At 36.1% G+C, this 16,741-nt stretch overlaps 3 protein-coding genes across 3 annotated transcripts in view; 2 read left to right on the top strand and 1 right to left on the bottom strand.

Annotated features, from left to right (window-relative positions):
* The first annotated feature begins 206 nt into the window (after positions 1-206).
* Positions 207-6,031, top strand: riox1 (ribosomal oxygenase 1). Its single transcript, XM_043218599.1, has 15 exons — positions 207-341; positions 773-913; positions 980-1,134; positions 1,356-1,455; positions 1,531-1,644; positions 1,964-2,070; positions 2,158-2,265; positions 2,993-3,027; positions 3,139-3,317; positions 4,243-4,347; positions 4,439-4,580; positions 5,170-5,290; positions 5,521-5,620; positions 5,707-5,793; positions 5,877-6,031. Exons 1-15 carry the CDS (start codon positions 270-272, stop codon positions 5,943-5,945), a joined length of 1,635 nt encoding a protein of 544 aa, XP_043074534.1. The 5' UTR covers positions 207-269; the 3' UTR covers positions 5,946-6,031.
* Positions 6,032-6,646: 615 nt separating this feature from the next.
* On the bottom strand, positions 6,647-7,567 carry LOC122324291 (NADH dehydrogenase [ubiquinone] 1 beta subcomplex subunit 1-like). Its single transcript, XM_043218602.1, has 3 exons — positions 7,441-7,567; positions 6,864-7,008; positions 6,647-6,783 (listed from the first exon to the last, which is right to left on the bottom strand). The coding sequence occupies exons 2-3, from the start codon at positions 7,001-7,003 to the stop codon at positions 6,747-6,749; spliced, it is 177 nt and encodes a 58-aa protein (XP_043074537.1). The 5' UTR covers positions 7,004-7,008; positions 7,441-7,567; the 3' UTR covers positions 6,647-6,746.
* Positions 7,568-7,907: 340 nt separating this feature from the next.
* The window catches only part of cpsf2 (cleavage and polyadenylation specific factor 2), a 12,110-nt gene continuing 3,276 nt past the window's right edge, over positions 7,908-16,741 (top strand). The window contains exons 1-13 of the mRNA XM_043220479.1: positions 7,908-8,057; positions 8,643-8,799; positions 8,876-9,035; positions 9,843-9,948; positions 10,066-10,195; positions 10,872-10,987; positions 11,109-11,296; positions 12,338-12,628; positions 13,030-13,130; positions 14,031-14,234; positions 14,667-14,819; positions 15,714-15,939; positions 16,528-16,741. The exon at positions 16,528-16,741 is cut by the window's right edge and continues 98 nt beyond it. Of these exons, the coding sequence (XP_043076414.1) occupies positions 8,651-8,799; positions 8,876-9,035; positions 9,843-9,948; positions 10,066-10,195; positions 10,872-10,987; positions 11,109-11,296; positions 12,338-12,628; positions 13,030-13,130; positions 14,031-14,234; positions 14,667-14,819; positions 15,714-15,939; positions 16,528-16,741 (2,038 nt within the window). The 5' untranslated portion in view covers positions 7,908-8,057; positions 8,643-8,650. The remainder of the gene's footprint in view (positions 8,058-8,642; positions 8,800-8,875; positions 9,036-9,842; positions 9,949-10,065; positions 10,196-10,871; positions 10,988-11,108; positions 11,297-12,337; positions 12,629-13,029; positions 13,131-14,030; positions 14,235-14,666; positions 14,820-15,713; positions 15,940-16,527) is intronic.

The following is a 16,741-nucleotide window of genomic DNA, read 5'->3' as shown; positions in this document are numbered from 1 at the left end:
GGAGAGCGCGACCTTAAGTTCACAAATATTTCAGCCAGGTTTTCGGTAATACATCAGCATAAATATAATTTATAAGGAGTAAACTAACTGACAATCGTGTATCTCTGTGTTTGATATATCACACTTGTGCGGATCTAGTAAGAAGAAATTGTTTTCTACATGCATTTGCAGCTCCAGGCCTGTAGGTGGCGGTGCGAGCGCTGTTTGTCTTGACTTCAGTAGAAGAAAAGCGCTCATGCGTCTCATGTCTGCTCTTCAACATCTGAGCCATGGAAAGAAAACACATGTCCGCATTATCTATTTATCAGTCGTTATCAGGAGGGACGAAACCACAAGTTCAGGTAAAAATGATGTATATGATGGAATGCATGTTAAAGGCTTTTTGCGATAACCGTAATAATTTCAGTTAAAACGTTAAGTCAATCTCATCAGTATTGGCTTCTTAATATAATAAATACACATTGAATGCAGTTTACTATATGTACAGTGTATTACATTGTACCATATTCTTAGTAATATTTTGTATGTATTTAATAAAATGTTATTCAGAGTTTATTTTCTTACACATTTGTACAGTGAAATACTAGTATTATAAATAGTACTTATTAGTTTTTCTTTATACAAATGTGGTCTTTATTTGTGAAAATACATTGCTGTCTTTTAGCATCTTGGCCCATCTGGAATTTAGGATTGAAAACCACCGTGTTAAAAATACCACAGTATTACCATCTGGAATTGCCACAAAAGTAATTGAATGACTTTTGCCTTGCAGGCTAAATCCCCGCCAGCGAAGAAAATCAAAAGAAAGGAGAATGGCATCCAACCAAACAAGAAATCTAATAAAAAGAAAAGAATGAGACCTCTGAAGGCCAGCTTAAGGCTCAGCAGCGGTGAAAAGGAGAAATCTAAGGCTGTAAGTGTCTAAACGCATGATGACAGATACTGGAGATTTGATGCTCATGATCTTTTGTTTTTCCAGGAGAAGGAATGCGAGACACATAATGGTGAAGGATTTAAGAGTCCAGCTCTTGATGTGCTCCTGATCGATCTGGCGAAGGTCAGCAACAGCAGTGAGAGAGCCAACAGAATGTTCCAGTGGCTTATTCACCCAGTCCAAGAAAAGAGCTTCTTCAGGTGTGAGATGCCGAACACGCATGCATGTACAGGGAATTTGTTTCTTTAAACTGTTTTTTTTTTTTTTTTTTTTTTTTTTTTTTTGTTAAAAATGATCCGAAACAATATTCGAGCAAGTACATAACCAGCCAGTGTTCAAAACTGCCTGATTCACATCGGTTAGCTTTTAACTTCTCTGAATTTCACATTTATATCTCACAATTGTTCTCTCCGCATTCTAGAGATAATTGGGAAAAGAAACCGATCCTCATCCAACGACAAAATTCAGACTATTACAAAGGGCTCTTTTCGACAGCTGCGTTTGACCACATCTTAAGAAATGTAAGCAGTATTTTTTTAGGAGTTTATGTGTGTAATGTCACTGTCAGATGTGATAATGTTGAGTGTTGTGTTCAGGATGACGTGCAGTACGGAGTGAATCTGGATGTGACGAGCTACACAAATGGAAAAAGAGAGACACACAATCCTCCAGGAAGAGCGTTGCCGTACACTGTGTGGGATTTTTATGAGGTACAATGATTCAATGGTAATAATTATAAATGTTTGTTGAGCAGCAAATCAACATATCAGAATGATTTCTTAAGGATCATGTGACTCTCAAGACGGGAGAATTGATGCTGAACATTCAGCTTTGATCACAGCAATCCATTATGTTTTATTCTATATTCATAGAATATTGCCTATTTTTACTGTACTTTGATTAAATGTAGCCTTGGTGAGCAGAAGCCTCATCAAACTATACAGTACAGTAGAATAAAGGTGATAACATGCTGTCATTGCAGTATAAATGGCACATCTGTAAAGCCTGTGGTTTGTCATCTGTTTTCAGAGTGGCTGTTCTCTCAGGATGCTCAATCCTCAAGCATTTTCCTCCAGTGTGTGGCAAGTGCTCTCTATTCTTCAGGAGAAGTTTGGCAGTATGGCGGGCGCAAACGTGTATGTGACTGAATCATTAACACTACATTATTGCATTGATTTGCTTTAATATCTGCCAGGTATTGTTTAACTTTAATATTTTTTCAGTTACCTGACACCGGCGGGGACCCAGGGTTTTGCTCCTCACTATGATGATATAGAGGCGTTCATTTTGCAGTTGGAGGGCAAGAAGCACTGGAGAGTGTACAACCCTCGGTGAGTGATCAGTTCAGTGAGTAGTTCAGCCAAAAACTAACATTTGCTGCAAGTGTCCTCAACCTCAGGCCGTGCAAGATGTAGATGAGATGTTTCTACATCAGATTCGGAGAAATTACCCATTTCTCACCAATGGATGCTTTGTAGTGAATGGGTGCCGTCAGAATGAGAGCTGATTAAAACATTACAATAATTCAGCCCATCAGTTAATGCCTTATAAGTGGCATAATATTTTATTTATATGTATATTTATATATATATATATATATATATATATATATATATATATTGATATATATATATATATATATATATATATATATGTATATATATATGTATATATATATGTATATATATGTATATATGTATATGTCCAATCAGCAAAGATCCACTGTTTACAGTCCAAAACAAATATGCAGGTGGACACTGATGTGAGAAGACAGCATTGTGTGGTCAGAAGCAATGGATTAAAGTTAAAACAACTTATTGATGGATTTCTCATAGACATGCAGATTTTTGCTTTTTTTTTTTTCTTTCTAAGGGCATCCATTGCTGAGCAAGTGCTTATAATTTCTCAAAACCTAATGGAGAAACAAACTCCTCTACATCTTGGATGGCCCTTTTTATTTCTGAGTGAACTATTCATGTCTATAAATAAACTAAAATCTTTACTTGTACTAAGTGAAGAGGTGCAGTATTAACTAGTAGCACCTGTGTTGTCTTTCAGATCCAAAGATGAAGTGTTGCCACTAGTGTCCAGTCGTAAGTACTTACTATACACACAGAGCGAGAGTTTTATTATTTATAGTTATTATTATTTAAATCGGTCTTTATAAGGGGGTGAACACTCTCTCTGTTGCATTTCTCCTCAAGCTAATTTCAGTCAGAATGAGATCGGGCAGCCCATCATGGACGTGGTGCTGGAACCCGGCGATCTGCTGTATTTTCCTCGTGGCTTCATTCATCAGGGCAACTGTCTGCCTGACGCTCACTCGCTGCACATCACCGTCTCCTCCTTCCAGAGGAACAGCTGGGGAGATCTGCTCCTCAAAGTACGAATCGAAAAAAAGAACGCGTGATGAATTTTAAATGAATCTCACAAAGCAAAGCTCATGAAAAATAAATCTAAATATTGTCACGTCAAAATGAAAAGGAAAAAAACACGTTAAAGTGAAAATTCTATCATTAATTGCTCACCCTCATGTCCTTCCGAACCCCTGAGACCTGTGTTCGTCGTCGGAACACAAATGAAGATATTATTGATTAAATCTGAGAGCTATCTTACCCTCCTTAGACAGCAATACAACTGAAATGTTCCAGACCCAGAAACATAGTAAAAACAATAGGAAAACAGTCCATGTGGCATCAGTGTCAGAGAGAATACTGGTTGATGAAATCGGAGCGCTATCACATGAACGTAATCTGCAGTTGTTTACCCCTGAAGGAAAGCATACGTATGCATTGTGGTACTCTTTAAAATGGTAGAAGACAACTCCGGAGAGTTCTCTCAAAACTGAGCCACTGATCCCACATGTGGGCTGTTTTACTGATTTTTTTTACTATGTTTCTGGCTCTGGAACATTTCGGTTGTATTGCTGTCTAAGGAGGGTCAGATAGCTCTCAGATTTAATCAATAATGTCTTAATTTGTGTTCCAGAGATGAACGAATGCCTTACAGGTTTGGAACGACACGAGGATGGGTAATTAATGACAGAATTTTCATTTTGGGATAAACTGCATTGTGAGTTAATTTATTTCATGAAAAAAGCACACTGAAGCACACTTTCCTAGGGGATGAATAAATAATGTCTGACCAGGATGATTCATTCAAAATAAATGACTGCATGAAGTGTCCTATCAGCATGAGTTTACGTTACAGAGATAATAATGCAGGTTATTGATTAAAATGTGAACCAGATATTTCTAAGCAGGACTGAGCTAGATTACATCTCGTCAGTAATTGTGTTTGATTTGCAGTTGATGCCAGCAGCTCTGGAGATCGCGATGGAGGAAGACGTCGAGTTCAGGAAGGGACTGCCACTCGATTACCTTCAGTTCATGGGAGTTCAGAACTCTGAGAAGGTACTTGTGTTTCTACTCTATCCATCTGAAGGCCACGTTCTGTTTGTTTGCGAGTCGTAACAACGTGGAAATCGCTTGTGCGCGTGAACAGGAAGACCCACGAAGAGACCGATTCATCGCACACGTCGAGGGCCTGATGAAGAAACTGGCGAGTTTTGCGCCAGTTGATGCTGCCGTGGATCAGAAAGCCAGAGACTTCCTGCACGACTGCCTTCCTCTGGTGCTGAGCACAGGTGAGTCGCCACAACTAAAGGTCAGGAGGTGGGGTTTTGCACTTAAAATATACCCTTTGAAAGGTCAGACTTATAACTTCTGTCTAAACCAATTCTGTGAGTTTCAGAAAATATATGTCTGGTAAATGTCTAAATATATTTCAGTTTTGCAGAAATAACATGGTTCGTGTATTTGTGCTGTGTCCCTTTTATACTGTATTAGACTGATTAATATAGATTAATATATCTCATAATTTTGACTTTTTACTAAATGTTTCAATTTACATCTCACAATTTAGACTTTCATTTCAAAATTTCTCCGAATTTTGCGTTTATTTCTCACTAATTTTACTTTATATTTTGCAATTCAGACTTTTTTACTTTAGAACTTTGAGTTCGTGCTACGGTACTGCATGTTAAACAAGTTTGTTTCCTGCATGGATTAAAACAATTCAGAATTTTCTTCTGGCACAATTCTGATATTTTGTATCTCAATATAACATTTGTGAAATATAAGCTTTAAAAAAAAAAAAGCAAGGATTGTGATGCTAATTACCTTCCGTAGATTAAAGCTCAAATGTTAATTCAGTAAAATGTGTGTGTTTTGTAGAGGAGAAGGCCAGAAGTGTGTACGGGGCTCCTGCTCGATGGGGACACGGGGAGGCCCTTGATGTGACCGTTCAACTGAAGAGCCAAACTCAAATCAGACTCATGCGAGCTGGAGCTGCAAGGTACCCGGCACACCGTATTTTCCGTATTATAATTATATAACTCTTGTCAATCTCCTAATCCAAAAATGTACTTATATAAAGTGTATGTGCAGTCTGAATTGAATAGGATCAGAGAGCTTTGGGTGCCAGAGTACTATAACTAATTAAAACGAAGACAAACATTAATTTGGTGTAATAACTGGTGTATTCAAATGTAACAGCTTGTTAGAATAAGATATTTGTCTTTATAGGTTGTGTGGCGATGGAGAAACGGTCTCTCTTTTTTACACTACTGAGAACTCTAGAGTCTATCATAAAGAAGAGCTCAAGAGCATTGTGATGAAAGCAGAGGTAAACATTTACTCTTGTCTGAAATGACGTCAGCTTTTACTTCCTTTTTTAGCATTGGACTGATCAGGGTTTTTTTTATTTCACAGCACATTGATGCCATGGAGTTTCTGATTCATTCATATCCCAAGTTTGTTTCTGTGGCCAGTTTACCATGCGAGACATTGGAGGCTAAGGTACTGCATTCATTTGTTTTAGACTTAAGCCCTTAATGACCTTTTCAAATAGCTTTTATGATTAAATGAATCTCATTTTGCAGATGTCTCTGGCTGAGCTGCTCTTTGAGAAAGGACTGATCTGCACATCCGAACCTTTGACAGCTGAATAAAAACTGTATTTTGCGAATCAAAAAAAATTAGCTTCCTGTATCATATGCTAATTTCCTGTTCTAATACATATTTTAAAGAAAGCAAACTAAATGGAATTTGCAATTTTTTTTAGGTTTCTTTGTCTAGTTGCACAATTGTGGCAAGTTTGATTTTAGTGGTGGGGAATACGAAAATATACAGAATTGCTGAGGTTAACCCATACATGCATTTTAGGAAAACAAACACTTCTGTAAATGTGCGATTTGCATCAGAGTTGAAACTGTTTAGTATTGGTATGTTCTAACAACATGCTATTGCATTTAAAATAATATAGAAATAACACACACACGTATATAATTATTATATAAACAAAATTATGTGAAATTATTAGTGATGAGCAATGATTTATTGCATCCAAAAAAATGTTTCTGCATACGTGTGTGTACTGTACATATTATGTCTATGTAAATACTATATAAAATTTGACATATTATTCATATAAATGATAAAGTATTTAATATATAAACTCACCTATTTGTCCTAAATCCATACAATTAATCGTTGCCCAGCACTAGAAATGATCAAAACAGATGATGCTGCAAAATTTGACACACTTGATATTTAATAACATGAGAACTGGAGTTTGAAATGAATAGAAACCAAGCGACCAAATCTCCCAATCACTTACTCTTATTGTGCTGTAAATGAAAACTACAAGGCATTACAGAATTAAACAGAAAATTTATTGGGACAACATCCTTGCAACAAGAGACAATATACACATTCTAGACAGGGGGTCCATAAATATCACTGCAGGAGTCTCACTTCCAGGTGTATTCCTCGCCAGGCTTCAGTTCCCTGAAATTACAGATTTAGAAATTACAAATTTAAACAAACACCCTCTGAGTGTAAGGCATCTTTATAAGATGTTATATGACCTGCTGTATAAAGCACTCTTGTTCCTGTATGCTGTGAGTTTCTGGTCATTCCAACGGTCCAGATAAACCCCGATTACGAAACCCAGCGGGACCAGAATATTGACCCAGTGCTCACGAATAGCTGCTGCGAAGTTCACCATGATGCCTGCGGGCAAAGAAAAGGGACGTTAAATATGTTTAATTATCAATAGCTTCTGCTTTAAAAGTTTTTGATTCATGTTCCACACACTTGTCAGCGTATATGTGTAGTATGCGATTTATATCATACACGATTTATGTCAAAGCCAGTGAAATTGATCTGCCTGCAAATCTCTAGTCTAATTTTATTAATATATACTAGCTTAAATAAAACATCGAAACAGAAATGCCATGATGAAATCAATCTCGTATTTAATTGTTTGTGTTGATGTGAAGGTGACTGCTCTGGGCCTGTGTCCACACTATGCGCTACTGTCCTCGCATAAACACGACTTTAATCACAGAAAACCATTACACACACTTAATTCACTTGAATAGTGAAAACGAAGTATAAAAACACGTTTGTTAATAGAATGCATAGGAATTTAAAGCCGTTTACCTTCCGCTAGTTTCCTCTGTGTGTTATTAGCACAGCAGCATTAGCTGGAAGGGTTAGAGGGCTTTGGACTGTACCAACTGTATCAACATGACAGTTTGAAGGGAGTTGCTACAATTTTCCATTTTCTCTACAATGAAGCGTTTCTGCGTTTAAATCTAGCAATCTGTTTTTATGTATATTTTTACTTACCCTATTTAAATTTTTAATACAGGTAATATAAAATAAGTTAAAAAAAAAGTTGTTGTTCTGATAATATTTGGACGCTTTTGACATATATTTGAAAGGCTGATTAAGCCCAACCATATTTCTTTTGGAGTTTTTAATAACCAAAACATAAAATTTAAGCATAGATTTAACCTAAATGTGTCATATGTATCTTTTAAAAAAATAAAACGATTAATCGTTTACGATACGTATTACAAGACTTAGTAGCTATTTGCAAGCACCCCTCCGTTGTAGTGGTAGAGCTCAGTGACGTCAGAAGCGGCGGTAATGGCTGCTGCTCTCATGCCGCCGATCTGAAACATTACTATGAATTTAAGATGATTTTTCAGCGATTTTCACCATTTGTTACTGACCACAACCCCTGAGTTCAAAAGTGACACAACGAGATACGGGTACGCAGGTTTTTATGTGCATATATCAAGTCGTTTTTAAAAGAAAAGCCTTTGGCTTTGGCTGCTGTGTGTTTTCATTGAGTTCAGATTAAGTTTAAATGTCAAATAGATCTGAAAGTTGAGTAACTATATCATGGACGAAGGCACATGGATACTCAATTTATTCATTCTGTGTCTCAATCTGTGTCCACTTATAGTTTCGTTCATTACAATCTGCTCCGTTATGTTATGCACATTTACTAGCATTGTATCACATTTGGCTAGCTTTAAGTAATTTTTCATATTATTTGTATACATTTAATGAAATATCATGATTATGGTAATGCATTATTGCAATACACAATATTACTGTTGTAACATTAACATGGTTTCACGGATGTTTATAGAACTATGGCAATACTGTGCTACTCAATAGTTGGAATTCCATTTTCATATGCTACGTTATGAATTACTTAAGCACATTGTCATAGTGCATGTTCAAAAACATGGTACTTGTTTAGTAGATGATTTGCCATTCTGACTATTAAACAAACAAATGCTAAATGTAGGTTTACTTATGATATTTTGTGTTCATCTGTCGTTCAGGCGGCAGAATGACGTCCATCATCAAGCTGACGGCTCTTTCTGGAGTCCAGGAGGAATCGGCTCTCTGTTACCTCTTACAGGTTGACGAGTTTCGCTTTCTGCTGGACTGTGGCTGGGATGAAAGTTTTTCCATGGACATTATAGATTCCCTGAAGCGGTACGGTCTTTGGACGGTGAGGTGGTGCTACTGATATCATAGACTGTATGTGATGTGCGTTTCCTGTCTTTTTTAGGTATGTCCATCAAGTGGATGCAGTGCTGCTTTCTCATCCCGATCATCTGCATCTGGGCGCTTTACCTTACGCTGTGGGCAAACTGGGGCTCAACTGCACCATCTATGCCACCATCCCCGTCTACAAGATGGGCCAGATGTTCATGTACGATCTTTATCAGGTGAGATGGATGGGGGAAAAAGAAAACCTGATTATCATTAGATCGTAAACCTTAAGTATATTTCTTTCTTAAGTTGGTAATTTACAAGAAAAAGGCTTGACAGTGTATGGTAACATTTATATGATGAAAGACACATATGAGGCTCAAACTGAAATGACACGCAGTTGAAGATTGTTTGTTTAAATTAGAAAGTAAAAAAATATGAGTGATTGTTTCTGAGAGATTGATTTTCAATAGAAAACATGTGCAGTTCAAATCACCCTTAAAGATTTTTATTAGATATTTTATCTAATTTTATCCAGCCTTAGGATCAGTACAAAATAATTGATAAAAATTAAGCAGTTTTTTCCCCAGATCTACCTATTACTATAATGCATCCAGATGTTTAACTTATCTTAATTCCCATTATTCCCAATGGTGATTCTCATGTCTTTGATACATATTTTTTGCTTTACTATAGTAAAAATTTAAAGTAGCATATCTGCAGTACAAGAAATATCTTGTGCTACTTGAATTTGTTCTTATCTCTTTTTTCAGGATGGCAATTTACGTGCTAAAATATACTTAATTATCATGTAAATAAAGTCAGATTTAATAGATTTAAATGGGTTGTGTGGGAGCAAATCACTTTTTTAGTTGTAGTATGCAGTGATGAATGTTAAATTAAATTCCTTGAATTTTACAGGGCTGCATCATAGACTTGAATTGTTAGTTGAATTTAAAATCCTCATGCCAAAAAAAACCCCAACAACACTGCTCTGAGGCAGGGCTGAAATATTAATAGTTCTGTCTTATCTGGTCTCACAGTCTCGACACAACACAGAAGATTTCACTCTGTTTACACTGGATGACGTCGATTCAGCTTTTGACAAAATCCAGCAGCTGAAATACTCTCAGATCGTCAACTTGAAAGGTGAGAAAATGTGTCTTCATTCACAAAAAGAGAAGACCCAATCAGAAATGATTTACAATACTGATAATGTGTCCCTTTGGGCATCTTGAAAGTTACTCGTAATTTATAAACGAACAGGAAAAGGTCACGGTCTGTCCATCACCCCACTTCCCGCGGGCCACATGATCGGTGGCACAATCTGGAAAATAGTGAAGGACGGAGAGGAAGAGATCATCTATGCCGTCGATTTCAACCACAAGAGGGAGATGTAAGTATGAAAGAAATCACCTGCAGAGAAAGTTTTATTTATTATGTGCAGGGGTCGACCGTTATATTGCCCAATATTTTGCATTTTTCAAATATCAGCATTACCTGATAAATTTTTCCTTTTGGCCGATATGTTCGAGGCAGGACTTTTATTTTGACAGGCAGCACCTGAGCACACAGTGCTTACATTCTCCCTCTTGTTTGCCGCCGTCATTCAGTTCTGTCTAATATGGGTAGAAGTATATTTAATAATCAGAAAGAACAGTGTGTCACGGTCTGTCCGTGTGAAATAAATGCTGACAAAAGCAGAGTTCAGCTTAATTGGAGACGGCTTAACTTTAAACTCGGGTTCTCACATTATGCTTGGTTATTATATTGGTTACAGCAAATACTTGGCTTAATTTAATAATTGTTTTTCCTTTAATATGTATTAAATATTTATTTATGAAAAAAAATTCAGATTTATTAAATATTAATAAAAATAAAAAAGTTATATTGCCTTGAGGTTTTTAAACCAAATTACCAGCTACATATTTAGTTTTTCTAAAGTCAACAGTATTTTAAATGTCGTGGACGTTTTTAACACTTATTTGCCATTTTTGCTTAAATTCTGTTTAATTTCTGATCTCAGTATAGAATAAAACGTATATTGCATGATGCTTGCTGTGTCCAATCAGTCACCTGAACGGCTGCTCCCTGGAGACCATCAGCAGACCGTCTCTCCTCATCACAGACTCCTTCAATGCCTCGTACATTCAGCCTCGCAGGAAACAGCGCGACGAGCAGCTGCTCAGTAAGTTCAAACTAAACCAACAGTTCACCCCAAAATGAAACATTTTGATAATTTGTTCACAAACTTCTTTGCTGCAATGAAGTTCTTCACTGAAGAGTGACGTTTTAAACCGTTTTTCCAGCCAATGTCATGGAGACTCTCCGTGGTGATGGAAACGTGCTGATCGCCGTGGATACGGCAGGACGAGTGCTGGAACTGGCTCAACTCTTGGATCAGATCTGGAGGACCAAAGACGCAGGATTAGGAGTTTACTCGCTCGCCCTGCTCAACAACGTCAGCTACAACGTGGTGGAGTTCTCAAAGTCTCAGGTCTCGCAGTCACAGTCAAATTCTGACTAAAAATATTGTTTGTGTGGTTTAATATCATAATTGTTTAATGATGTGCAAGCTTTCATTGCAGAGTATGTCACTCGCTTTGCAAAAGCCAAAGATTCATGCTTTGACAGCATGTGCTTTTAATGCTTGATATTTAATGCCTGTTTGAATGTCGCAAAAATTCCAGACATGCAGCGTAGATACTAAGTGATATTTGATATTAAGGTTTACATTTTTCCTGCATGAATTTTGTTTTAGATTTTTTTTTTTAATTTGATCTAATTATATAGTTAAGCAATATCTTATGAGCTATGAATGCTGTCTTTCCTGAATATCAGCCTGATTGCAAATTATTTATATACATTTATTTTATCCTTTTTCCCACAAATAATTTACTAGTTGCTAATAACGCTTTATTCTGAGGAATAATCTCAGAATTTACTTTTTTTTTTAATTGGAAAGAATTCCAATTTTTTTTTTGTGAAAAATTTTCTTAGAATTGTCAAGATTTCTGACTTTGCTCAGAATTATAAAGGCTTATGACTGAAGTTCTGAAATTCATTTTTGTTTTTATTTCTCAAAAATTTGATTAATTTCTTCTTCTCAGCATTTATTTTTTAGTTTCTTTCTTAGTTAACTTATACATGAAAAATTAAAAAAGTTAACAAGTTATTAATTGCAGAATTCTAAGTTACAGAATTCTGAGAAAGTCAGAAAGCGTACCTTTTGTGTCAGTACATGCTGAAAGTTACTAAATTAATTTGTATTTTGAAGAATGAGTATAATTAATAATTCAGTGAATGACTGAATCAGTTGTTTCGATGAAATCTTTTAGTATTCTAATTGAATTTTTTATTAAATGTAATAATTTAACATGATAAAGATCTAATAAAATGATTTCAAAAATTTAATTTTAAAAAATGCTCTGGAAATCTGTTTAAAAAGGTAGGAAAATTATTTTCTCTCACCGTGTATGAAAAGCTTCAAATCCAGCATGAATTTTGCATGAACAGCAAGTGTCGTGTTTCCTCACAGGTCGAGTGGATGAGCGATAAACTGATGCGATGCTTCGAGGACAAGAGGAACAACCCTTTCCAGTTTCGCCACCTGTCTCTCTGTCACAGCTTATCCGATCTGGCCCGTGTGCCCAGCCCAAAGGTGGTTCTGTGCAGCCAGCCTGATCTGGAGGCCGGCTTCTCACGGGAGCTTTTCATACAGTGGTGCCAGGACCCCAAGAACTCGGTCATTCTCACCTACAGGACCACACCGGGAACTCTGGGCCGCTACCTCATAGACAACCCGGGGGAGAAGAGGATCGAGCTTGAGGTGAGGTCTTCAAATCTGTCGCTTAGGAGTAACATTATGAAAGTCAATAGAAGGCACAACAGTAACAGATGTGTTTCAGTATATTGGAGCCATGCAGTCTTAATGAGACGGCAACCTAATATAAAAATAAAGTAAAATAACACAAATAGCTATCTTGAGAGAAAATAATAAGAAAAGAATAAAAGCATACTGTGAAAGTAAGAAAAAAACCCAAAGCCAATTAAACTGTTTTACTAGAAGGTAACTAGTTTTCTAGTTAGTCTGAATATCGCAAATTTTATCCCACAAATCTAGTGATTAGTTTTCCCCTTTTGAGCAGTTTTTTGTATGCAGAATGCATCTGATATCCTGTGATTTTTAAAGATTTTGTTTTATTATTATTATTTTTTTAACTAAACCAGATAAGAAAACGCTGCCGACTGGAAGGACGAGAACTAGAGGAATACATGGAGAAAGAGAAAATGAAGAAAGAGGCTGCCAAAAAACTAGAGCAGGCGAAAGAGTGAGTAGAGTTTGTCTAAATGAAAAACTGCTTGGATTTACCCAGAAAACACTGTTAATCAAACCAAGTCTTTCTAACAGTGTTTATTAAGGGTAGAGAGAGTGATTTGCAACAAAAATTCAAAAGATCTTTTGTAAATGCTTTATGAATCATTCAGCAATTCTACTGAAGCTTGGAATAAAAACAGTAACTCTTCCGTTAAGGTTGTGTAAAGCCTGCAACAATGCTACTAACTGTCCAGTGATGCCTTTTGACTTCAGATTAATTCATGTTTTGCTTTCTATTTCAAATAGAAGTGTTGTCATGTTCACATTTGTGCTCTTTAATGAATCAAACCCAAAACAGTTCTCTTTTCCGTTTTAAAAAAGTTGGTCATTTTTATTTGATCAAAAATACAAAAGAGCATTTGAAGTAACTTCTTTATGCGAGTATAAAATGTAATTTATTTCTGTGATCAAAGCTGAATTTTCATCATCTTTACTTCAGTCTTCAGTATCACATGATTTTTTTTTCACATTTGTTACATTATAGATGTCTTTACTGTCACACTTTCACTTTAATGCATCCTTGTTGAATAAAAGTAAAAAAAAAAAAACACTCTGACCTAAAACCTTTGGATTTGGAACCCAGTATTATGATGCACAATATTTTTCATGATAGAAACAATATTGTAGCCAAAAAGGTGATTTTAAAAAAATTACACCTAAAATATCCACTTCACTTTGTACAGTAATATTCAAGTTAACTTAAAAATATTGAGAAAAGGCACTGTTTGTGAATATCTTCTTCACTTTTATGCAGCTTAGTAAGCCGTTTAATAATGTCATTACTGTTATTACATCGGCTCTGAATCCTAACCTTAGCTGAGGTTTAATAAAAGCGCTCTGTGTTGATGGTCAGGGTGGACATGGACTCGAGTGATGAGAGCGATATGGATGATGATCTGGAGCAGCCGGCGGTGGTGAAGACCAAACATCATGACCTGATGATGAAGGGCGAGGGTGGGAGGAAAGGCAGCTTCTTCAAGCAGGCCAAAAAGTCCTACCCCATGTTCCCTACACACGAGGAGCGAATCAAGTGGGACGAGTACGGAGAAATCATCAGGTGAATGAGACCATTTAAAGTGCCCTTATTATGGCTTATGAAAGGTTCGTATTTTGGTTTTGAGAGCCCCAAATATCAGGCTGACATGCATGCAAACATTTTTTAAAAATTATATGCAGTTATTTTTACCTTTCGTTCAGCGACTCCCAAACGATTCGTTCAGTGATTCATTTTTCCAAACACCTCTAGTGATTGGTCGATTTCCTCTAATGCAGTGTTTGTGGACACTCCAAAAGTGGCACCTAGTGGCAAACAATGAATTTTCATTTTAGTTCAGAACCAATGCATAAAGACCAAGTGGGTGGCAATATGCTGATGTTTCATGTTGATGTCAATGATTCAGAGTCGACTCTTACTTTTGAGTATATGTGTTGTTGTCTGTTTTATTGTTTATTGTGCAATATTCATGTTTTGTATTTACTCTAACCGCAGACCAGAGGAGTTTCTGGTTCCAGAGCTTCAGGCCACTGAAGAGGAAAAGAGCAAACTGGAGTCTGGACTGACCAATGGAGAGGAGCCAATGGAGCAGGACTTGTCTGATGTTCCCACCAAGTGCACCAGCACCACACAAACACTAGACATCAGGTGATCATTCATTTCTTCATCAGTCTGACTCCTGTAATTAATCATGCTAAATGAAAAAACTGCATTCAAATTATTTGGGGAAAATTTTTTTACAGTAAATGTTTCAATAGGAAGGATTGTATGAAAAATTCAGCAGTCTTTTCTAATTTAAATAATAAAAAAAACTCTATATATACACACACACACACAAAAAAGTACTATTAGATGCACGAAACTTGCGCATTGACAAATTTTCACACATACTTTGTTTGTCTGTCCTGCAGTTCAATGCACTTGCATTTTACTTTTATGACACTGATGTACACGCAGTCAGTTATGTTTTCAGAGCAGGACAAAACATCTGATATATCGTAAGAGATCTGTACATTAGTGTGAATGAAGCCTGTTAAAGCTGCCACTATGATCTCATCAATAACAATCAAACTACAACAACTGGATTTTTATTACATTTACTGTTTTCATGATTTATTGTGTAAATTAAATGTATGGAAGGTAAATGGAAGTAAATGATTTAAAATTGTGAATCATTAGTATGCTATAAAATGTAATAAAAAATAAGCTTTTCATCAAATAAGAGCTCAAAAAAAGTTTCTTTTATAAAGTTAAACAATAGTGAACAAACCTGAATTTACAGACACCAAGTCTACAGAAAGTAATCACTAATTAATTGTAATAATGAAAATATAAAATATAATTATATAAATATCATCATTAATTACAATTAAAATACTATATAGTAATATAATTAAATATTATTATGCTAAATATATAAATATGTGTTTGTAATAATTTTTTTTATATGAAAATATAGTACTGATATGGTCGTACTTTCATGGCAGACTGACCCAGACATGCTCTTTTCATAGTCATTGATGCATCTGTTGTGTTCCTCAGAGCTCGAGTCATGTACATAGATTACGAGGGCCGCTCTGACGGGGACTCCATTAAGAAGATTATAAACCAGATGAAACCCAGACAGCTAATCATCGTTCACGGACCGGCCGAGGCCAGCCAGGACCTGGCCGAGTCCTGCAAGGCCTTCAGCGGCAAAGACATCAAAGTTTACACACCAAAACTACAGGAGACGGTAGACGCCACCAGCGAGACCCACATTTACCAGGTAATGACTCTCTCTGTCAAAAAAAACAAAACCAAAAAAAACTGTATGTGTGATTGTGTGTGTGTGTGTGTGTGTGTGTAGTTGGCAAATAGAAATAAACTTACGATAATTAAAAAAAAAAAATAGTTATTAATGTTATTAGTGAAATGTATTCCTAAAACTTAACATAACAATAATCTAATTCAATATAAGCAAAAGCTATTATTTTAACTATATTAGTGCTGTCATAAGAATTACATAATGTGAAAGTATACCATGTACATTTATTATGTGTATATATAAATATAAACACATGCTTGCATATATTTAAAAAATGTTATGTTTATATATTAAATATTTTTATGTAACTAAATATAATAATATAAATATATTAATGTAAGTACATGTATAATTTCTACTGCATGTGTGTGTATTTATATATACCTAATAATCATTTGGCAGCTCTTGTAGTATGACTTGCCAAACTCCATCTTTCTGCTTAATATATACATATGAAGACATGCAATAGTTAACTAAAGGTTCTGGGAGCTTTTAGTTGTGAATGTATAAAATTAGCATCATTTATCATGGTATCAAATGTGGCTGTAGGTAAGACTGAAGGACTCGTTGGTCAGTTCGCTGCAGTTCTGTAAAGCCAAAGACACAGAGCTGGCCTGGATCGATGGTGTTCTGGACATGCGGGTGGAGAAAGTTGACACAGGAGTCGTCGCAGAGATGGGAGACGCCAAAGAGGAGACGGAGGATGGAGAGCTGACCATGGACGTCACACCAGACCTGACGACCGAGCCCAGCGCCGCCGCTA

Source organism: Puntigrus tetrazona, chromosome 20 (assembly GCF_018831695.1).
Source record: "Puntigrus tetrazona isolate hp1 chromosome 20, ASM1883169v1, whole genome shotgun sequence".
Lineage (NCBI taxonomy): Eukaryota > Metazoa > Chordata > Actinopteri > Cypriniformes > Cyprinidae > Puntigrus > Puntigrus tetrazona.
This window is presented reverse-complemented; position numbering and strand designations above follow the sequence as displayed.